Below are 24440 nucleotides of genomic sequence, written 5' to 3'. Positions count from 1 at the left end.
CAGATGGTGGCGCAACCAACTGTGTTGAAATTTTGAGAGACCTTTTTTCTTACCCTAAGGCACATATCTAGGGGGAGCCCCGTTGAGTTTTACAACATTTTTGTGTAAGGGCCAGTCTATTGTGTATTCACCTTCGCTGTAGGTAAATCCACCGTGACTCTAGGTAGAATGAGGAAATTCATGTTTTGCGAGAAAGCAGAGTAGTCCCGGAGACTGTTGTTTCGGTGGCTATTATGGTAACCACCTGGGAGGATGTCGCTAGATGTCCTGATCTGAAGTAGTTTCTTTATAGGGAGTTTGACCTCAGCACCTAATCTCGCTCTCTCTCTCTCTCTCGCACCGACAGCCGTTGAAAGGAAGAACACTGGTAGAGTTGATGATCCTCATTGCACATCAGTAATCAGATGACTAAACAGAACCGTAGCTGACGACTTCTGTCTGAACGGTTGTTGCTGAGAACCCCTGGAGTCCGTAACTTTCGTTGACTGTGCTTCTGAGATTCTGCGATGCGAGGAATGGCCATGGTTCCCTTGACCACGTGCAATCCTACTCGCCCGATGAGATTTGCGGTGCGGATGAGGATGTGCGCTTCAACAATTTGGCGGCTTTGATCGATTTTCTTCAGCCATCTCGTACAAACAGCTTGCCTCTGGTAGCGAGGAGCTGAGCAGGTTTGAAGGAGCTCTTACCAGCTCGAAAGCGAAAACAGAATGAAACCGAATTCAACGAAGAAGGGATGCTTTATACCCTTAGAATAGCAGGTGATGCTCCTCCTTTCAAATTCTTCGTTTTCTTATCTGGGGAATAGGCTATATGAAACTGATGTCTGGGTAAGGGATGTACAAGATTAGCATTATGCTGTTATTGCATCCCGACGGCACTACAGCAGCGTCCTCGGAAACATGCTCAAATTGCCGTACCGTCAAACGGGGCTTCTTTTGACATTATTTCCACATTCTTCAACTTTGAGGATTTGTAGCTCTAAAAATTATGGACGGATTTCGATAATTCTTGCATATATCTTAGTTGTATACGTACGTAACAAATGTACACAATATGAAGCAAATCCATCAAGAAATAAAAAAATTGCTTGAATAGCGAAAAATATGTGTCTTTCGAGACAAAAATGGGGCTACTTTGGACACATTTAGAAAGCAATACGATTTGATAATAAAATGATTATTTTCGCATAAATTTTGAACTGATTCTATAGATTAACGTCTATTTTGACGTTGTTGAACGTTTTTCGTTGATAAACATAATTAAGAAAATTGTAAAGCGCGAAAAAATACACATACCTATAGAACACTTTTCAGCAAAATACGGTTTTGTAGTGTTTAATTTCTAGTATGAAATTTCAGTTTTACTTTCTTTTAAATAAAACTGTCAGCTACGACTAGTTGATTGTTTAAGTTGACACAATCGAATGATGCAACTACCAAGTACTGCGACGATTAATAAGGTCTGATTAATAATGATTCCGATCTGTTAAAATTCTTAATGTTATATTGATTATATGTAGAAGGATCTCATCAATTACTGTAACTAAAAGTAATTTTTATTTAAAGTGTAATGCATGAAATACAAGAATAATGTTTCGCAAGATCGTAGGCAATTCAAATTTTACATTTGTAATTATTTTGGTTCTAAATAGTTTTGATATTGCTTAATGGTAGTCTATTTATAGCAGATGAAGAATGAAATTGTTTTGTACTACGGATTTATGTAAAAATGACCAAGAATTATTTTTTCAAGGAATACGGCTTGAGTTTACTACCAATACGTAATAAAATATATATATTTGATGGCTTTTAACTTTCCTGAATCTTTGGTTAATATTTTTGTTGTTGTAAAATATAGAAACCAACGCTTTAACATAAAATGAAGGTGGTAAAATTAAGACCTTTGATCAATTATTTTTGTAACACAACATTTTTTTACATAAAATCATCACAAATTTTTATGAAACATGACGATTCGATAGTTTTGTGACGCTCCCAATAACTTTCCACGGTATGTGAAAAATTCAAACAATGTTTACATAGCAAATGTTTTGTGCCTTGTAAATATGTGTTCGGAATTTTTAAATATATTTTCCTGTTTATCCTGTTATTGTTGATGTTGTTCCGAAAAATCTTCATGTCTGGTTGTAGAACATGTTTTGGTCAATAAAAGTGCTGAAGACACAAAATAGATCAGATTGATATTTATGCTGCAAATAAATCAAAAACACGAATGTCCAAAGTAGCCCCCGGAATCAAAAGTAGCCCCGTTTGACGGTATTGTCAATTATTCGTAATAAATCAATTATTGTATGCTGCTATGAGATGAATTAAGAAATTATAGCAAGTATGTGGTAAACACATTAGGGAATATTACACAATTAACTCTTTAAAACACATTTGTTGGCTCCGGAAAGGGCCGATTGAATTGTTGAATTTGCTTAACACGGACACATTTTGGCGGCTTTGGTCGATTTTCTTCAGCCATCTCGAACAAATTAAGGAATATTACACAATCAACTCTTTAAACTCATATGTTGGCTCTGAAAAGTGCCGATTGAATTGTTGAATTTGCGTAACACGGACACATTTTGACGGCGCACTGGTTGCAATCCTCCTCGCCCGGTGAGATTTTCAGTGCTGATGACGATATGCGCTTCAACAAGCGGCTTTGGTCGATTTTCTTCAGCCATCTCGAACAAATTTGGGAATATTACACAATCAACTCTTTAAAACACATTTTTTGGCTCTGGAAAGGGCCGATTGAATTGTTGAATTTGCGTAACACGGACACATTTTGACGGCGCACTGTTGTTGTTCCATTCGCGTTCCATTGAAAACTGAGCTGAGAATGCGAAAGGCACTCGAGACTTGCTCGCCGACCGTGTTCACAGTCTGACGGCAAAAAGTAGAATGAGTGAAGAAGCAGCAATCGGTCTGCTTTTATAGTGCGAAGCGGAACGCAAAAGAAGCGTGGAAAACTGCTTGCACGTGATTGGTTGCGTAAGAGAGGGGTCAACATTTTCCAAATTTTCAATAGTTTATTGTCGATATTCAATAGTTTTCTTCATTCGAGGAAATTGCTGTATACATTTCCGACCGATTGGTGGGAAAATTTTTAAAATCTATCGATAAATGACTGAGTTATTAGCGTTTAAAATCTTTCATAATTTCGTGACGGTCGCAAAATTTTAGATTTTCAATTGACACCTAGTATGTTGCCGTAAGACGTAGTTAACGTCAAAAAAAAACAAATTCTATGGCATCAACGTTGAGCAGATAAGCATAGTCGTTTAAAATATACCAACTGGGATAGCCAGATAACTTCAAGAATCCACTTCCATATAACGGACGTCCCATCCTAACGTAAAAGTAAAAGAAACTCGGATCGCTTTGTTTTTGCATTTATCTCAAACCATTAATGTTTGCAACCTCGGACAATTCCTTTTGAACACCATAATAAATATAACTAAATTTACGCCGCATGGTATCACCTTCTTGGGCACGATATCCTCTGATATCCGCTGACGACAGCACAGACATAAACAGCAATCTCAACGAGAAGAAGTCTCCGAGTCTCGTTCAGCTCCAACTAGTAGAAGGATATATTCATCTATATTTCAGAGTCCAATGCCCAATCACCAAATCGTAAAAACACCATGAAGCCAATCCGAGCGGCCGCCGACTGACCAACCAACCACTGAACCAATTGACCGGCGCCTGTTACGATTTGATCAACGGTCAGCACCAACAAAGCACGCTCCACTCTGACTTACCCACCTTGCAAGGGATCCATTTACTCCAAGTTCTCCCCCCTCAAAGACATCTTCAGGAAAAGCTTGTCCGGATAAAGAAAAGAGAAGAATGGCCAACCCCCGGAGTCGGAGCTATTAAAATGCCATTAACTTAAGAGGATAAAAGTGTCGCCACGGTTCATGGGGTACAAGGTGTATTGTGTGTCTGTGTCCGTGTCTTTGGCATCGCTCCAATTGTTTGAGGGTAGGATAAGACGCATGAATGTGGTCGAGAGATGGAGACTTGAAAAATATCCTGCCTATTTTATTAGCTGCGGTTTGGTGTAATTTTCCAGGCTCAAGATTGGCTGACCACGAACAATGTTGTTTATCTCGGTAATCACATTTAAAATGAATAACTTACCTGAATCAAATTTTCGGTAGTCAATTACCTCGTCATGCTTGCAAACCAATTGAATTTATTTCGATTTCAATGCTTTTGTTTCCGTATACCTTGACTTCAGAAGCATATTCTGTGAAGAATGTATTTTAAATTCGAGAATTCTAACCAGTACGATGAGATTTTTTTGCTTTGTGTACACTAATTCTTCAACATAAATTTTAATCATGCTCATCAACAAGCTATTTTGCTCCCTATCCAAGCTGCGGTGGGTAACCGTTCGAATTTTGTCGATTCAAATGCCTATGTCACCGCGAATACGTAAAACTACTAAACCACCTCTTCACCAACGCAATATCCCAGCAATTAACATACATGTAACGTGTTTGTCTCTAATTTTATTCTTATTCTTTTATCTAAGCAATTGCATCAAATAATTGCTGCTTAATTTAGTTTTACCAAATTAGAATAATAGTGTTTTTAACACAGAATACCTAGATATAAGAAATGAATATAATGTTTAAAATGATAGTAATGAAGGAATTAAAAAAAATATCCTGACTTTTAAAAGGACGAGACAAAACAATATCAACAAGTTGGACAAGACTTTTTGAACTTCTCATATCTTTCAAAACCCGTATTGACCAGAATAATTGATAGTGACGTTCAAAACCATACATTTTCCTGCTACCGTGAGGAGCCCATAAAGGTGTCAAGCTGTGTAATCTTGTGCGACACGTTTCGTTTCCACAAAATTTACACCCTTTCACCACGAATTCTCATCATTCGAAGCGATACACGGTACACGTACCTCAAAGGGCGTACAAGATCACAGATAGGCAACAAGTGGCAATTTATGACTTTCTAGGGGATTAAATATTCATATTTTCTAGCGCCCTTTTTTCCACCTCACAACCGTGTCCCGAGCATATCGTGTCGTTTTTTATTTCCCATCCCAATTGGACCCGCTGTAAAATAACACAATTTTGGAAGTGATTTACTCCGGTTTTCCGGTGTACATGTGTGTCCGCTTTACACATCGAGGGACTGACAAAACTTTATATTTTTTACACTCATCACCGGTTTCATCGCAGGGATGGGGTCCAGAAAGTCTTAGCGGTAAACGCGTAGCTATTCAGCAGGGTTGAGGATTTTTTCGAGTTGGAAATTTTCTCGAGTTCCCATCATCATACCTGCCACACTACATAAAAATGCAAAAATTACAGTTAATTACTGTAAACGTGCACATAAGAACACTAAGCTGGGAAGCGTGCTCTGCCTCCAGTAGGAACGTAATGCAAGAACGATAAAGAAACGGTTTCAACGCATGGGAGAAAGGATGGCACTTGGCATTAGGATTCGGTGGACTAAAAAAGAGGGACATTGCTACCATCTGAATCCTAGTCCGGGTCGGCGGGTTTGGGATTCAGTTGGTTAGATTCCCAAAATTAGATTTCAAGGCGTGATGTTCGCTTACTGCTCGTTTCGGTTTGGGGATACATTATGAAGCTAGATATCAGGTCATTCGTGGAAGCTCACGTACACGAGGGTGCGTACACGCAATCAGCCATCGATCATGGAGGAAGGAAGTGAAACCGAAAGCGATTAGAAGCATATTATTGGAAAGTTTTGACCACATCGGAGGAACGTGATTTGGGAACTGTAGTAACTTTGATGGAACTTGGTAGATATGATAAAATTGAATGATGAATGAAGAAATTTGAGCTTTGTGCAGTTTTTAAGTATCATTTCAAACAAAATATTTTTTTTCAATTCCTTGATAGGGGAACTTACGTATTCTCGGCAGCTTAAGCCGATGCCGTGCTTCTTTTGTAATTATCTCGGACATCAGCAGACAAATTCCGTTTTTGTCTATTTACATTTATGCGTTGCTCAATCCTCTATCGATTCACACCGACAGACTTGTCAAAATGCTTTTGGAAACGTTTTTACAACGCTGCGAACATCCCTTGTCTGTGTGACTATTTTCGGCAGCCTCAATCTCTTCGGCAACTTTCCCATAACAACTGCTGGTGAATCTCTTCGGCAGCTCCAAATCAGTCACATTTTGAGGCGTGCTCATTTGAATTGATGACATCTCCGGCGACATTGTTTGTTTAGTCTCGGAAATCTCGCCAGCGGGAAGCGGGCAGAACAAAGAACCATCTGAATGTTTCCACTGATGTGTTTTGATAGAAAAATACTGTATATTTGGCATTTGAAATTCGGTTGCCGATAATAGTCGAATGGTGCCGAAGCCGTAAGTCTCCCTATATCATTTTAAAAATAACATTTATTAAATTAGGAAGATAATGCTGTCTAACACAGAAAACCTAGCTAGTGTTCTGCAAATAAATTAAGCTCTTATTAACATTTTGTGTAAAACATATTACATTTCATTTGCCGTAACAAATCAGATTTTTTACAAGTGAGTTGATTTCATCTGTAAAAAGGCTTTCAGTTATCTTAACCTAACTTAACCTGAACGTGGTTATATAACGCTTTGTTTAAACCAACAGATTATGCAAATTGAATGTACCTCCGTTTTTTCCGCTAGAGTTCAGTAATTCGGTAATATATTTATAATCGGAAGGTTTTAAAATATTCCATCGGTGAAATTTTGATTTTTTCCACTTTTTAGCTATTTCTACATATACAGCCTATGTAATTCGATGAAAATCACGTTTTCCTACACATTTCTGCCCATACAAAATGTATGGGAAAAATTTCACCGATAGAATATTTTGAAACCTTCCGATTATGAAATTTTAGACTAAATACTGATATCTATCGGGAAAAAATTCAAGGTACATTCGATCTTTATAATCTGCTGGTTTGAACATAGCGTGGCCACACTAATTGTGACAATAGAAGTTTGGAACGTTTTTTTTTTCTTAAAATTAATAATGAAATTTATTCGATACTTGTTTAAATGTTTCAGTTTTGGATTATTTTATGTAACTCATTAATACTATACCAGCTTCAGAATCATCTTCATTTTTTTTAATCCTCTACAGGGCTTTCTACTTGGTAATATAATAGCTAGCCCATATAAGTATAGCATACAACATGGCTGGCCTGAAAATTTGTTCGAAGATCAAAAGTTTATTCTCTTAATGTTCTGTTAATAAGTAGACAAACACATTTCATATATTTGCTACATTTGCTTTGGATGCTCTCAATTTAATTTTTGAAAATCAAATTTGATCTAGCATGAGCCCTAGATACTTCATCTGACCAATTTATTGGAATTAGGGGAATATAACATATTTACTACTTGATGGTTTCAAATAAAGAGCTTTTGGTTTATGTGGGAATATTATAAGCTGTGTTTTGAAAGCATTAGGAGAAATCTTGTATAATTGCAAGTATGTAGACAAAATATCCAAACCTTTCTGCAATCTACTACAAATGACACGACCATTTCACGAATTTTTAGATTCTAATGAAATAGTTCATGTGCTGGACACAATTTGCACACTCACTAACACTAAAATTTAAATAGCTTATCAAAATAATTCAAAGCAGTCAAATAGATTGCATGCAAACTTCTTTATAATTATGTTTATTAAAGCAACTAGCATTGATGTAAAAAACACTACACAGTTTTGCCAACGAATCCCCACTTATAGACTTCTTTTACATTGTTCCTTAAAAGCACGAAACACAACCAATAGCCAGCAGCCTTAAAGCTCATTGAGAAGTTTTTCCTTTGAGAAAATATTGTTTGCTGGATCCGAAATGATAGCATCCACTAAATCGTCTCTAAAATCAGATCTATTTCCCGCAGATTTAGGACGTAATCGATTAGTGATTCGGCATACCTCCCAACGGAAGAACTTTCAGCAACTTGATCTTCGTAGTTGTCTAACGATTCACCCAAGTATTTCAAGTTGAGGAACGAGCTTACTCATCATCTAGAGGGGCACTGGGCATTGTAGCATTCTTCCAGTGACGTTTCTGGCAATGTGCGGATTGCATTCCTGTACCTTATGAATTTAGTTCAGCGCTCATAACGCTGAAGAAAGTGGAGGGGGGTCCTTCGTGTGTTACAACTCATACAAACAAATACAAAATTTTGTAAAATAGTCATACAAAAAGCGTCACATGAAGGTGCATGGGTGTCATTTATGGGGCACAAAATCAAAACAAAGACAACAAAGTTAGTATGGAAGTAAACTGTAAAACTGATCTGTATGGTGTGCAAATGTTCACGGTGCAAAAATTTTCTGCACAGTAATCTAATAAGGTGCAAAATGCTCAATACTTCCTTGAGGAACACCAGCTCTACAGGCAATCTTTCAGACACAGACTTCTGATAATCAACCTGAAGTGTACTTAGTTATCTGTCAAAACTTTGGATCATTACAACAATGTATGTTGGAAGGTTAAAGTTGTTTTTTTTTTATTTTACAATCAAGCCTTCATGCCAAACACTGTCGAACACTTTTGACGTTAACTACGTCTTACGGCAATATACTGGGTGTCAATTGAAAATCTAAAATTTTGCGACCGTCACGAAATTATGTAAGATTTTGAACGCTAATAACTCATTTTCAATATTTTCCCACCAATCGGTCGAAAATGTATACAACAATTTTCTCGAATGGAGAAAACTATTGATTATCGACAAAGAACTTTTGAAAATTGGGAAGATGTCGACCCCTGTCTTACGCAACCAATCACGTACAAGCAGTTTTCCACGCTCTTTTTATGCGTTCCGATTATTGATAGTAGCTCCAATTCTCCCACATCAGTCGAAATCTCCCCAGTGCGCATCGTACCTTCGTGCTGTGCGTACACAAATTCTCTCTGCTCTTGGAAGTTTTCTTAAAAACTACGTAAAGCAATAAAACATTACTTTTTAGTGCTACAAAAACAGTACTTTTCAGTGATAAAATTCAAAACAGTACTTTTCAGTGCTACTTAAACAGTACTTTTCAGTACTATTTTTTCTACTATTGATCCCTTTACGATCCTTGTTTGGACCCGTGCCTTCGATTTTTCGTTGGACCCGTTGGCGAAAGCTAGCGGTGGTAATCCTTCTTGGACACAGTCTTGGGAAAAAACCTCTCGAAGGTCACGTCTTCTTATTCACTAAACATGTTTGCAACAACAAATAAAAGGAAGGGTGGATCTCTGAATTCACAACTTCCTTCCAAAAAAGTGGGATTTAAAACTGTCTCTAAACGTGGCAAGAATGGAAGAAAGGACGTTTCTCCGGGATGCGAACTTTCTTCCAAGGGTGAAATGAATAATTGTATCGAAATGAGCAATCAGTTTGATGCTCTAGACAAATTTTCCGAACACCAAATCGAAGCTGCCTCTAGCCCAGGCTCTTTGATTCAAGTAAGGAAGCAAAGAGTGGCGCCTATCGTGGTCAGTTGTTCCGAATTTGGGGGATTTAGGCAGGAGATCTTGAACTCCATTAGGGGAATCAAGATTTCCTTCCAAATCGCAAAGAAAGGAGACTGTCGCTTTTTGCCGGAAACTCTTAAAGATCGCGAACTTCTTCTCAAACATCTTGAACAGAAGAAGCACAATTTTTTTACTTATGACGACAAAACTGAACGTTTGTTCAAAGTTGTCTTGAAAGGTCTCTCAAGTGACTATAAATCACCTGAAGAGATCAAAAATGGAATAAATGATTTACTTGGATTTTCCCCAGTCCAAGTAATCATTATGAAAAAGAGAACCCAATCTGGCATTGTTCGGAAAGGGCTTTCTCAAGAATTTTATTTAGTTCACTTTAACAAAAAAGAACTAAATAATATTAGAGCTTTAGAAAAAGCAAAACTTTTGTTTGATGTCCGTGTGACATGGGAACATTTCCAGAAACCTGGAGGAAATTACCAGAACCCCACTCAGTGCCGTCGGTGCCAAAAGTGGGGTCATGGTACAAAAAATTGTCGCATGGATGCTAAATGCATGATTTGCGGAGGTTCTTCTCACGCTAAGGACGTCTGTCCTGTGAAAGAAGATACCAGAAAGTTTGAATGCGCCAATTGCAAAGCTAACTTTTGGGAATGCCCTTCACGAAAGAGAGTCGTTGAGGCTCGTGCCAGGCAGATGAAGGATAATATCCGTTACGATAACGGTCGTTTCCGGAATTTGCCTAGTAGAGTATCGAACAATGCTCATTTTTCAGTAAACGATCGCTTGATCATGAATCATACCCATCAGGAAGATCATAATCATGCTTATTCACAAACTAATATTAATCCGTCGGGTAGCCGTTCGAATCTTTCAATTTCGAATGTATCTACCCACGGTAAATCCTTTGCCGATATCGTAGCAGGAAATTCGAACTCCTCCCCTGTTCGATCCATGGGTACCCATTCCACTTGTTTCAAATCAAATGGAAAAAACCCTACCGCCACTGGTAACTCCGCATCTTCGTCTACCGGAAATTCTAATGGGAAATCACATGACATGTCTGCCTCTGATTTTAATTTTCTAACTGAACAATTGAATCTAATGATTGATGCAATGTTCAAAGCCATCACTATGACTGAAGCAGTCCAAGTTGGTGTAAAATTTACAAATCAAATTGTTATTGGATTTCGTTTTTCTAATGAATCCAAATAATAATTTAAATATTTTAAATTGGAATGCTCGTTCTCTGAATGGTAAAGAGGACGAGCTGTTTAATTTTCTTACGGTTAATAACGTGCATATAGCAGTTATTACCGAAACGTATTTAAAACCTGGATCTAAACTCAAAAGAGATCCTAACTTTTTTGTTTATCGTAATGATCGACTTGATGGGGCATGTGGGGGAGTTGCAATCATCATTCATAGGCGTATAAAACATCAACTGTTTTCATCATTTGAAACTAAAGTTTTTGAAACTTTAGTTGTTTCTGTTGAAACACAGTTTGGTAATTATACTTTCATAGCTGCCTATTTGCCTTTTCAATGCTCTGGACAGCAAGTTAATTTGCTCCAAACTGACTAGCGAAAATTGACTCGCAATAAGTCAAAATTTTTTGTCATTGGTGACTTTAATGCCAAACATCGGTCATGGAATAATTCTCACAGTAATTCCAACGGCAGAATTTTATTTGATGAGTGCTCTTCAGGATATTTCTCAATTAAATACCCTGATAGCCCCACATGTTTTTCCTGTTCTAGAAATCCATCTACGATTGATTTGGTCTTAACCGACTCTAGTCATCTTTGTAGCCAACTGATTACTCATGTTGATTTTGATTCTGATCATGTCCCTGTTACATTTCAAATATCCCATGAAGCGATTCGCAATCCTATCAGCTCCACTTTCAATTATTTACGAGCTGACTGGAATACATATGAAACGTATGTTGACGCTAATCTTGATGTTAACATTTCTTTAGAAACTAAACTTGATATTGACAATGCTCTTGAAACTTTAACAAATTCCATTGTTGAAGCCCGGAGCATTGCAATACCAAAATGTGAAGTAAAATTTGAATCCGTGATTATAGACGATGATCTTAAACTCTTGATCCGTCTTAAAAACGTGAGGAGAAGGCAATTTCAACGCACTCGCGATCCTGCTATGAAAATTATATGGCAGGATTTGCAGAAAGAAATCAAGAAACGTTTTGCTCAATTAAGAAACAAAAATTTTGAAAATAAAATTTCTCAATTGGCCCCTTGCTCTAAGCCCTTTTGGAAATTATCTAAAATCTTGAAAAAACCTCAGAAGCCAATACAGGCATTGAAAGAGGAAAACAAATTATTACTAACTAATTGCGAAAAATCTCAAAAACTTACTATGCAGTTTGAAAGCGCGCACAATTTTGATTTAGGACTTACTAGTCCAATTGAAAATCAAGTTACTCAGGAATTCGAAAATATTCTCAATCAAGAGAACGTTTTCGAAAATGCCTGGGAGACTGATTTGGAAGAAGTGAGAACTATTATTAAAAAATTCAAAAATATGAAAGCACCTGGCGATGATGGAATTTTCTACATCCTCATCAAGAAACTTCCAAAAGTAGCTTATCATTTTTAGTTGATATATTTAACAAATGTTTTCAATTAGCATATTTTCCTGACAAATGGAAAAATGCTAAGGTTGTTTCAATTTTAAAACCAGACAAAAATCCGGCAGAAGCTTCTAGCTATGATCCAATCAGTTTGCTTTCCTCCATCAGTAAACTTTTTTAAAAGATCATTTTGAACAGAATGATGGAATTGAATGAATAACCGAAAATTCATTTTTTGCCAATGAACAGTTCGGATTCCGCCATGGACATTCGACCATTCATCAACTTTTACGTGTAACAAATTTGATCCGTTCCAACAAATCTGAAGGCTATTCTACTGGTCTTGCTCTTCTAGACATAGAAAAAGCATTCGACAGTGTTTGGCATGAAGGTTTGATTGTAAAATTAAAAAACTTTAATTTTCCAACATACATTGTTAGAATAATTCAAAGTTATCTTCAAATCGTACACTTCAGGTTAATTATCAGAACTCCAGATCTGAAAGACTTTCTATAAGAGCTGGTGTTCCTCAAGGCAGCATTTTGGGACCAATATTATACAATATTTTCACATCTGACTTACCTGAGTTACCTCAGGGATGTCAAAAATCTTTGTTTGCGGATGACACAGGCCTCTCCGCCAAAGGACGAAGCCTGCGTGTCATCTGTAGTCGATTGCAAAAAAGTTTGGATATTTTTTCTTCATACTTGCAAAAATGGAAGATTTCTCCTAATGCTTCCAAAACTCAACTAATAATATTCCCACATAAACCAAAAGCTCTTTATTTGAAACCTTCAAGTAGACTTGTTGTCACGATGAGAGGGGTTCCAATAAATTGGTCAGATGAAGATAAGTACTAGATACTTGCTCATGCTTGATAAGAATTTAACTTTCAAAATCACATTGAGGGCATTCAAGCCAAATGTAACAAATATGTAAAATGTCTCTATCCCCTTATTAATAGAAAATCAAAACTTTGTCTTAAGAACAAGCTTTTGATATTCAAGCAAATTTTCAGGCCAGCCATGTTGTATGCTGTACCAATATGGACTAGCTGTTGTAATACCAGAAAGAAAGCTCTGCAGAGAATTCAAAATAAAATTTTGAAAATGATTCTGAGACTTCCTCCCTGGTATAGTACCAATGAGTTACATAGAATATCCAATGTTGGAACATTGGAACAAATGTCAAATAAAATAATCAATAATTTTAGGCAAAAATCGTTACAATCTTCTATTGCCACGATTAATGCGTTATATGTTTGGGTTAAGTAAGGTTAAGTATATTCAAAGCGTTTTTTTTTCTCTTATAAGCAGGTGAAATCAACTCACCTGTAAAAAATCTGAACTGCTACGGCAAATGAAATGTGATATGTGGTTAACAAAATGTTAATAAAATCTTAAATTTGTTTTACCAAATTAGGATGATAGTGTTGTCTAATAACACAGAACACCTAGATATAAGAAATGAATGTAATGTGTGCCACAGAGCTCTTGATCCTGCAAATCCAGCGTCCGGATTGTGAAATCGCTCAAGATTCCTAAATTGACTTGCGCTTCCAGAATGTAGCAATCGGAGCACAAAGGCAAGATTTGTGAGGATGGCTGAAGAAAATCGACCAAAGCCGCTTATTGAAGCGCCCATCGTCATCGCCACCGCAAAGCTCATTGGGCGAGGAGGATTTCAACCTGTGTGCCGTCAAAATGTGCCCATGTTTCTCGAATTCAACAATTCAATCGGCCCTTTTCAGGACCATCAAATGTGTACTAAAGAGTTATTTGTGTAATATTTCCTAATGTGTTTATCACATACTTGTTATAATCTCTTAATTCATCTCGTAGCATCATACAATATCTGATTAGTTATGATATTGCCAATACGATAATTTGAGAATGTGTCCGAGGACGCTGCTGCAGTGTTGCCGGAATGCAATATATTTTGTTTTGTTAAGGAATCATTCAAATATTACGTAACTACGTCTTACGGCTACATACTGGGTGTCAATTGAAAATCTGAAATGTGCCATTTATCGATAGATTTTTGATATTTTTCCAACAGTCGGTCGGAAATTTATACAACATTTAACTCAAATAGAGAAAACTATTGATTTCTGACGATAAACTATAGAAAATATGATGTTACTCGAATCTAACAGTTAAATCGGTCCTTTTCATGAATAATTGACAATAAGGCAAATTGAAATTTACGTTAGCGATGACGATATCGATGATTGGGGCACTTATCCAAAAGGAGAGTTAATGAATCGTCGAGCGTCTATGTCAGAATCCGTACTGTTCATTGGCAAAAATTGAGTTCTCGTTGATGTGGGCCATCATTCTGTTTAAAATTATTTTTTAAATTTGGACAATCTGCTAGTGTTTTTGCTAAATCAATCATGGATGGTGTAATTGGAAGAAACTCTTTGGATGATTTTCTTGAGATAGATACCTCTCTGTATATTTCCCCGGAAATTAATATAAATATGATGTTACATCTGTTTGTCTTTTAGTTTAAATATTGTTTATGGTTATTAGAGCACTACTTGAGTGTAGACCTTCAAATCAACAAGTAAAATCATCTCTCGAACCAGGTTCAATATCACAAGGGTTTCAAAAAATGTGACTTCTCAGATTTTGAGTTTTAACAAATCTTCAGGGACAATCTGTTTCTCATAAAATTGCTAAGCTCTATATAACACATTTAAAGAGACTTATATTTGTATAGGTTTCCTCAAAGGAATTGTTGTTCGCAGGTTCTAAGCCATGTTGATCAGAAACATCAGCACCGTGTAAGCGACGTCGAGCAAATTAACAAACGCAATTATTGAAAGCTGCAACAGCCCAAAGCAATCCACTGAATATCCATTGCAATTGTTAATCCAAATGATGATGAAACTTGTTCTCAGTTGGATGTATTTCCGATGATACTCTCGACTGTAGGGCATGATTGCACATATCTCGTAAATGTGATCGCCAATAGAGGCGGCCTATGTGGAAAAGAGTTTATTTGATGCCTTATATGATGTTTAAGATTTGACTTACCGTTTCATGGATTGAATCAACTAGGTAGCACCAAACGTAATATTCCAGCAGCAATGCAAGAGACATTAGTACGAAAGCGGCAGAGAAAACGTTGACTCCCATGTGTTTTCCCATGAATATGATCGTACCAATGCTGAAGATTGAATAATAGTGGATGATCAAAAATGTTTTGCCTATCGCTTCTGCCAGGGTATTAAAGTGACTGTGATGAATGAGAATATATTTGAATGAATGTTCACCAGTTAACCAAGCACATTCGACGATACCCTAAAAACTCAACTTGCTGTTTGAATGTTTCTCTTAGTTCACGGTTTACACCTTCGAAGTACTGATCCAAATCCAAGTCGGACGCACTGGTCATTCGCTGATACCGATGGGCCATCATTCCGAGTTTCATCCGCATTCCCATGATGAGGATTCCAACGTAGGACATGTGAGACAACAAACGTGGTAGCAAACCCAATGGTAACGTAGTCACGAAAAAGTGGTACAGATAATTCGAAGCACCCCAGGGAGGCATTCTGAACATACTTGCCATGGTTTGGTTTGGGATCGACAGTAAGGTCATTTCAGCAATGAGCAGTCCCAACATGGCTCGAAACATGAAACGTGCGGTTTGGTTGAGTTTTCTTTGTTCAAACTCATCGTAAACTTTGTCACCAGAATTTACGCGATCGTCAAGGACGTAATTGCGTAAAATTCCAAGGGGTTCCCGAAGATGGATCATCACCAACATTTTGGCACTGGCTAGGATGGAGGATGAGCATTTCAGGATTCCCATTAGTTTATTGGCTACATCGTCCCATGTGTCGTCCAAGCCCTCTTTTACTTGCGAAAGGAGCACAGCCACTTCAAAAGCAAACAGCGCATTACTCATGTACTGGACTAGGCGTGCGCCCTTCCACCGTGATGACCATTCGTTTCGGATTCCTAATGGTAAAATTTCTTAATCATCACTATAATCTACACTAAAAAACTGTCCCCACCTGCAAGCAACAACATAGTGTCTATCCACCAGAAGCAATTGCCTGCTGGACCATCATCCGACCAAAAGTGAGATGTTTCGGTTCGAACACGATTCCAGCCCAAGCGAAGTCTGTGAAGCATTTCTTGAAACTATCTAATAAGCTTTCAATATCCGTTCTGAATGAGTGCTTGACCATTAATAAAGAAAATGATTCCGGGACAGTTATCGTGACTCCACAGGAATTTTCCCTAAATGTTGCAAATGGGCAACGTCAGCGTGTTATGGTGCTCAATTAGGTATCCACAGTGCTTGAAGCTTCAAAAGAATTTCAATGCAAAATGGAAACACCTGTTACCTGACACAGTATGCATGAAGAGCATACCCTTCAAAATACAGTCAGATCTCCTATAACTGGTTCCCATCCAGTTATACATGCCCTACTATCTTGCATCTAATTGGACTGATTAATTGTTGAACTAAAGACACTGAAAAACTCTTTATGAAATATTTCAGATGAGATTCTAAATTTTAAGTCAATCTAAATTCAATAGGAGACCTTTCAAATACTCTTTAATGTATGACTTAAACGAGTTTCGTTAAATAAATGAGGTACACACAAAATTGAGCAACAGTTTACGAAAAAGCCCATTTTATGAAAAGTCTTAGTCCTTGGAACTCATAGCAAACTTAGTGGCATCGAATAGAGGAAAAACGTAGCTTTCATTTGAAGCTTTAACAATTTTGGCGGCAATTGTTGAATTATGTGGCCTTGATTGAAAAACAATCAGCATCCTCATCCTCCTCCTATTTTTTGGCATTACTTTCACATTGGGGCAAAGTTTGCTTCTCCGCTATCTAATTTTGCTAGCAGTTGGGAGTACCGTGCACTCCTTTTAATTTGTACGATACCTCATGCAAACCATCGTGGTTAATTTTTAATTTGAATTTCTAGTCAACCTACTAACAGCAGCAAAAAGTGTTTCTGGTTACTTCTTTTGTTTTAATTTTGCGATGTACCTATTTCACGACGTTCCATTTCGCCATACTCCGCTCCACGAGCCGAATGACGTTTGAACCATTTTTAATTTGAACGATGTGCAGAATAGCGGGGTACACATTTAAAATTATTCTGATTAAAAGTGGTTAAAACAACGCTAAAAAAAGCAGGCTCTATTCCAATAATGGCGTAACGCCAGGAAAAAGGAAAAACAAAGAAGAAAAGGAAGCCTTTAACATGTTGAGCTCTAATAAGGTGAAAGACTTATTCAACTATTTAAAATCGAAAAGGCATCACAAGCCATTAAAAACGATTTTAATGATTTGGGAAATGATAATTGATCAAATAACAACTTAGAGATTAGGCGGTAAAGTTATGTAACCATCAAAAATGTTCCGTTTACCGTTCACCAGATGGTAGACATACTATTCATTTTTCACTCAATTTAGCTCAAAAGAAACACCCGCATAGTCATGAAGTATATTAGAACTGTTCCTCATATTATCCACAACCATTTGTGACAATATCTGAACAGCTATGTATAACAGGCCAATTAACAATGAACTAACCCTAAGGCAAACGTTTTTTAAAGGTTATTAAATGGAAATTTGGAAATAACAATGTGGGGAATGGGCGGTTGTGTTATGTAACCATATAGAATATATTTTCTCGAACAAAACTATTTTTTGTCAAATTTAAAAATGGACGCTATATCTTTTTGCACCATCAACTTCCAAAACAGTTAGTATCGCAACCGAACGGACCAGCACTCCTGCATTGGCTGTCAAGACTTCAACATTCCGTACGCGACCGTCACTTCCCGGAAACACATGAAGAACTCGTCCTCTCAACAATCCGTTTCGAATACGATCCTCCACCACAACCACTTACTTTACTTTACTTTTGCTGGCTCTACGTCCTTTAAGACATGACCTGTGCCACAATGTTACGCCAACTAACTCGGTCCATGGCTGCTAACCTCCAATTCCTCGATCGCCCCACACTTCCAAGATCCTGCTCCACTTGGTCAAACATCCTAGCTCGTTGCGCTCCCCTTCGTCTTGTACCGGCCGGATTTGAGTTGAACACCATTTTTGCGGGATTGTTGTCCGGCATTCTCACAACATGTCCCGCCCATCGTACCCTTCCAGCTTAGGCGACTTTCGTGATACTGGGTTCACCGTAGAGTTGCGCAAGCTCGTGGTTCATTCTTCTCCTCCATACGCCGTTCTCACATACTCCGCTGAAGATCATCCTAAGCACACGTCATTCAAAAACTCCTAGCGCTTGCAGGTCCTCTTCGAGCATTGGCCGTCTCATGGCCGTAGAGGACTACCGGTCTTATCAGCGTCTTGTACATGGTACACTTAGTACGGAAGTGAAGTTTACCAGACCGCAAGGTCTTGTGGAGTCCATAGTAAGCACGACTTCCGGCAATGATACGTCTTCGAACTTCTCTGCTGCAGTTGTTATCCGACGTTATCAATGATCCGAGGTAGACAAATTCGTCCACCACCTCGAACTCATCCCCGTAGATCGTCACGCGTCTGCCTATGCGAGCTCTATCGCGCTCGGTTCCTCCAGCCAGCAGATATTTCGCCTTCGACATATTTACCTTCAATCCAACCCGATCTGCTTCACTTCTCAGTTTGGTATACTATTCAGCAACCACCTGGAACGTTCTTCCGACAATGTCCACGTCGTCAGAAAAGCAGATGAACTGGCTGGATTTATTGAAGATTGTGCCCCGCATGTTGAAGCCCGCCCGTTTCATAACACATTGTCGAAGTCCTTTGCGTGCATCACGCGATATCTTCACACAGCATTGTACACTATCCATCTTTGCTTTGATCAGTCTAGTCAGTTTCCCGGGAAAACCATTCTCGTCCATAATCTTCCATAGGTCTTCGCGGTCGATGATATCATAGACCGCATTGAAATCGATGAATAGGTGGTGCGTAGGGACTTGATATTCGCGACACTTTTGGAGGATCTGCCGCAACATAAAGATTTGGTCTGTCGTCGATCGCCCGTCCACAAAACCGGCTTGATAACTTCCCACAAATCTGCTTGCCAGTGGCGATAGACGGCGGAAGATGATCTGGGAAAGCGCTTTATAGGCTGCGTTAAGAATGGTGATCGCTCGATAGTTCTCACAGTCTAACTTGTCACCCTTTTTGTATATTGGGTATATTATTCTCTCCTTCCACTCTTCCGGTAGCTGTTCTGTATCCCAGATCCTGGCTATCAATCGGTGCAGACAAGTGGCCAACCTGTTCGGGCCCATTTTAATAAGTTCCGCTCCAATACCATCCTTTCCAGCTGCTTTGTTGATCTTGAGCTGTTTGATAGCATCCTTAACTTCACCTAGTGTTGGCACGTCACTCTCATCCGCCGTACTGATGAAGCCTATCCTCCTACTGTCTTGATCTTCCTCCTCTGCGTCGTTTAGGTGTTCATCGTAGTGCTGCTTCCACCTTTCGATCACCTCACGTTCGTCCGTCAAGATACCTCCATCCTTATCCCGGCACATTTTGGCTCGCGGCACAAAGCCTTTGCGGGATGCATTTAGTTTCTTGTAGAATTTTCGTGTTTCTTGAGAACGATACAGCTGCTCCATCTCTTCGCACTCCAACTCTTCCAGGCGGCGCTTTTTATCCCGGAATAGATGGGTTTGCTGTCTTCGCTTCTGTTTGTATCGTTCCACGTTTTGACGGGTGCCTTGCTGCAGCATCATCGCCCGCGCTGCATTCTTCTCGTCCAAAACCGTCTGACACTCCTCGTCGAACCAACCGTTCCGTCGATTTGCTTCCACGAACCCAATGGCACCTTCCGCTGCGTTGTTTATGGCTGCTTTGAGACTACTCCAGTAGTCCTCAAGAGGGGCTTCGGTGAGCTCTCCCTCTTCCGGCAACGCTGCTTCAAGGCTTTGCGCGTAATCAGTTGCGACTTCGGGTAGCTTGAGTCGTTCCAGATTGTACCGTGGCGGGCGTCGGTACCGAATGTTGTTCACAACGGAGAGTCGTTGGCGCACTTTAACCGTTACTAGGTAGTGGTCCGAATCGATGTTTGCGCCGCGATAAGTTCTGACGTCGACAATGTCCGAGAAGTGTCTTCCATCAATCAAAACGTGGTCAATTTGCGATTCAGTTTGTTGGGGTGATCTCCAGGTGTACCGATACGGGAGGCTGTGCTGGAAGTAGGTACTACGTATGGCCATGTTTTTGGAGGCGGCGAAATCAATCAGTCTAAGGCTGTTTTCGTTCGTAAGCTGGTGAGCGCTGAACTTCCCTATAATCGGTCTAAATTCTTCCTCCTGGCCAACCTGAGCGTTGAGATCTCCGATAACGATTTTGACATCATGGCTTGGGCATCCGTCGTATTCACGTTCCAGCTGCGCGGAGAAAGCGTCCTTATCGTCATCGTCACTTGCTAGGTGAGGGCTGTGCACGTTGATTATGCTGATATTGAAGAAACGAACTTTGACCCTCAACTTGCACATTCTGTTGTCGATTGGCCACCACCCAATCATGCGCCTCTGCGTTCCGCCCATCACGATAAAAGCTGTGCCCAGCTCATGTCTGTTGCCGCAGCTCTGGTAGATGGTATAACCGTCCCTATACGTATGTACCGTCGACCCTTTCCAGCAAACCTCCTGCAGCGCTACGAAGTCGAACTTGTGGACCCTCAATAATTCGGAAAGAATGCGGGTACTTCCCAAGAAGTTGAGAAACTTACAATTCCATGATCCGAGTTTCCAATCGTTAGTCCGTTTTCGATGCCTGGGTCTATGCCGATTGTTCCGGTCCGAATTTACATTGTATGGTTCCTGTACTGATGATTTTTACGGCTGGCTTGTAAGGCCTGCTCCAACCCCCTGTCTCGCCGGAGGATCATCGTGCACAGCACTGTTTAGAGTCCCACGCTGGCACTCGGACGATGATCAGCCGCTCCTAACATGGAGAACAGACGCTGTTTCGAGCCACCCCTAACATGGAGAACAGACGCTCTGATAAGCTACACCCTCAGCATAGAGGAGCCCCCCTTCCCTGTCAGCATACGATCAAGGTCCCACCAGGGTTGGTTACCCGATCTTCCCTACGGTTACTCGTACCTCAGGCGGCACCACGGGGAGGTAGGGATAGGAGTTACTGAACAAGAGGCTAAGGACCACAAATGGGATCTATTTTATACCTGCAGGCACGCGAAGTACCAATGGTACGCATTGTCCAGTAGTGTGGGACAAAATTTAGATTCTCGCTCCAGTCCACTTTTTGGTTTGCATTTTGGTCCCATAACAACTGTGCAAAATTTCAGCTCGATCGGAGAAACTATATTTTAGCACCAGCCGTTCAAAATTTGTATGGGATTTACTATGGAAAAACTTACTTTTGCAAAGAAAAATCGCCTGAGGTCGCCCATTGACCTCTATAAAAATTCTGAACACAGACCTCGATAGGTATTTTTACGATGATGAATATTGCCAAAGACCGAAACAATCCGACACTTGTGAAAAAAGTTGACATAGTGCACTTTTCACCGACCGGACCATGCGTTCCCAAGACCCTACAATATGGGTATCGGTGTTGGTGAACGTACTTGCGAGCATGGTGGTGATCCGCTGTATCTTTCAAGTCCCGGCTAGCCCCCACAAGGTTGGTGTCCCGATCGCTGAATATTTATTTTGGGGCTCCCCTCCGTGCCTAACCGCCATCTTGCAGGACTCCGTAATCAGGTTGTGCACCACCTCGAGATGCACTGCGTGTATGATCGAGCATAAGAACTGTGCGACCCAAAGCTTCACGTCGTTGCTCACCAGGTTAACCATCATCGGCCCGAAATAGTCGGAGCCAACGTAGGTGAACGGCCGAATGTGTGATGCAATCCTTGCTTCAGACCGTGGAGCCATTCTCGGGTTCGCCTAAATTGCCTTATAGACCTTGCACCACTGACAATGTTTTCCGGCATGCTTCAAGGCGACTCTTATCTTCGAAACGTGGAACCTTTAACGCATCTTATTGCAGCCGATGGTACCAATTAACAAGAAGTTTCGAATGACGGAAAACTTGAAGTCGGACGACTTTTTCTCTGAAATAAATTGCGTTGATTTGGGGGAGGCTTAATGAAAAGGTAAAATACAGTGAAATGCATCTAATTAATGTATGAATGTTTAAGTCAACTAATTCCGTTTCTGTGGCTCAACTGTGTTCCTAAAAATATTGGCCAGTTTTGTACTGTATCTCACACTACATCTATTGTTTCTCTAGCGATAAAAGTAACATTCCGCGAATAGAATTACATAAATAGTATTTACATAAATGGCGGCTCTAGTGTCATAAGTCTAAACTCTCAATCATGTTTCCTAGCAGTTCTAAACAAGTGTTCGCATTATTTCGAATTTTACCGTTTTTGTGAGTAGAAATGCCATTGATTGATTATTGTTTTGCCATGTATGTACATATGTACGTCCTACTAGTCATTCAATAAATTATATCAATGCAGGTAATTTGTTGTCCATTAAAAATGTATGTTGCTCGCACAGCTCATAGCTTCAAAGCGAATTTTATTGAACATATACAAAGTAGTGGAAGGCGGGAAAACCCTCATACAGCAGTGCACCTTAATACAATGAGTTGAATGAATTACCATTAGTGAGCCATTGTAGCAGCCATTGAAATGGTATTATCGAAAATCTAAAGCTTTTGGAATTTTTTTCAGAGTTGACAAGTACATGATTAGTTTTTGTGTGATTGCAGGCCACAAACTAATTTCATAAAGCAAAGGGAGGAATGAAGAGTCTGAGATCCTGAAAAAACACAAAGATGAGCATGTTCGAAATTCAAGGCTTTCCTTAGCCTAGTGGTAAAGTCCGTGACCACAAAGCAAAGGTTCGATTCCCAGTTGGTCCAGAATCTTTTCGTAATGGTTGTTTCCTTGACTTCCCCGGGCATAGAGTATCGCCGTGCATTTCACACGATATACGAATACGAAAATGACAAATTTGGCAAAGAAAGCTATTAGTTAATAACTTCGGAAGTGCTCATTAAACTGGGACAGAGCCAGAAGAACAGAAATTTCCTGGAAGAACATCAAAAAATTGATTCAAAATTATTTTTTTCTATGGCACTCAAATGTTATGGGTCATTTTCTTTCTTCACATTGGAAACGTCTCAGAAATATTTCTCTCGCCGGGCTAACCGAGTGGCATTCCAGACATTATAGCTACCAGACACATACAAGCTGCCGGTTGTGGCCACTTGTTGAACCCCAAATTTGTAAAAATGGTCGCGCTGTCATGTCACTGAGGGCTTATGATTCTTGCTTCTTGCTTGGCATTCACTTTCTCATTAACAGTAAGTTAATCTTCCGGAACGGTGAATCAAAACGAGTCAGTTGCCTTATTCAGTTCATCTAAAATCGTTTCGCTTCCTGCTGCTAGTTTGACGGATGCATATCAGTTGCAGTTTGCGACAAACTGCAGTACCCCCCAAAGCTCGGAGGAAATTGGCGTTAATGCAGCAATAAGCCAACACTAATGGCAATTCAATCACAGCCGGGATACATCCTTCCTGCATAGCCACATATCACTCTGGTCGGTATGAGAAGCCAGCATCTATGTATGTATGAATGCGAATGCACCTGGTGGCAATCAACGGAACGCAATATCCAAACACCCCCAACACGTCAAACCACTCAATTTTGATTTCCCGGAACAGAGTGCACTCATCGAAACACTGTACCGCCGAGCCACAGCGCGCCGCTTATGTGGTGAAATGCCATGGGCGTAGCCAGAGAGGGATGTCGAAAGCTTGTGTGGTCTTCTAAATTCCAATCACATAAGAAGAGAAACATCGAAGTTGGAACCAAACATATTAGGTCATTTTCAACAGATGATGGCCCACATCAACGAAACTTCAATTTTTGACAATGAACAATTCGGATTCCGACATGGACATTCAACCGCTCATCAACTTTTACATGTAATGAATTTGATTCGTTTCAACAAATCTGAAGGCTATTCTACTGGTTTTGCTCTTCTAGACATAGAAAAAAGCATTCGACAATGTTTGGCATGATGGTTTGATTTTAAAATTGGAACACTTTAATTTTCCAACATAAATTGTTAGAATAATCCGAAGTTATCATTCAAGCCAAATATTTAAAATGTCTGTATCCACTTATTAACAGAAACTTTGTCTTAAGAACAAGCTTTTGATCTTGAAACAAATTTTCAGTCTGGTCATGTACCAATATGGACAAGCTGTTGTAATACCAGGAAGAAAGCTCTGCAGAGGATTCAAAATTATATTTTGAAAATGATTCTGA

The 24440-nt window shown here is 39.5% G+C and overlaps 2 protein-coding genes across 4 annotated transcripts in view; one reads left to right on the top strand and one right to left on the bottom strand.

The window, feature by feature from the left end:
- The window catches only part of LOC5563856 (receptor-type tyrosine-protein phosphatase kappa), a 516995-nt gene that overhangs the window by 322873 nt on the left and 169682 nt on the right, over positions 1–24440 (top strand). The window lies entirely within an intron of this gene.
- On the bottom strand, positions 14739–16419 carry LOC23687386. The gene is made up of 4 exons (XM_011495347.2): positions 16137–16419; positions 15417–16080; positions 15151–15352; positions 14739–15095 (listed from the first exon to the last, which is right to left on the bottom strand). The coding sequence occupies exons 1-4, from the start codon at positions 16255–16257 to the stop codon at positions 14865–14867; spliced, it is 1218 nt and encodes a 405-aa protein (XP_011493649.2). The 5' UTR covers positions 16258–16419; the 3' UTR covers positions 14739–14864.

Source organism: Aedes aegypti, chromosome 2, assembly GCF_002204515.2.
Source record: "Aedes aegypti strain LVP_AGWG chromosome 2, AaegL5.0 Primary Assembly, whole genome shotgun sequence".
Taxonomy (NCBI): domain Eukaryota; kingdom Metazoa; phylum Arthropoda; class Insecta; order Diptera; family Culicidae; genus Aedes; species Aedes aegypti.
This window is presented reverse-complemented; position numbering and strand designations above follow the sequence as displayed.

Bases quoted from the DNA above. Each gene is read 5' to 3' on its own strand.
- LOC23687386 (XM_011495347.2), bottom strand. From the start codon at position 16,257: ATGCTTCACAGACTTCGCTTGGGCTGGAATCGTGTTCGAACCGAAACA. The intron at 16,081-16,136 runs GTGGGGACAGTT...TTTTACCATTAG, and splicing joins CACTATGTTGTTGCTTGCAG to GAATCCGAAACGAATGGTCA. The intron at 15,096-15,150 runs GTAAGTCAAATC...TTTTCCACATAG, and splicing joins TTGATTCAATCCATGAAACG to GCCGCCTCTATTGGCGATCA.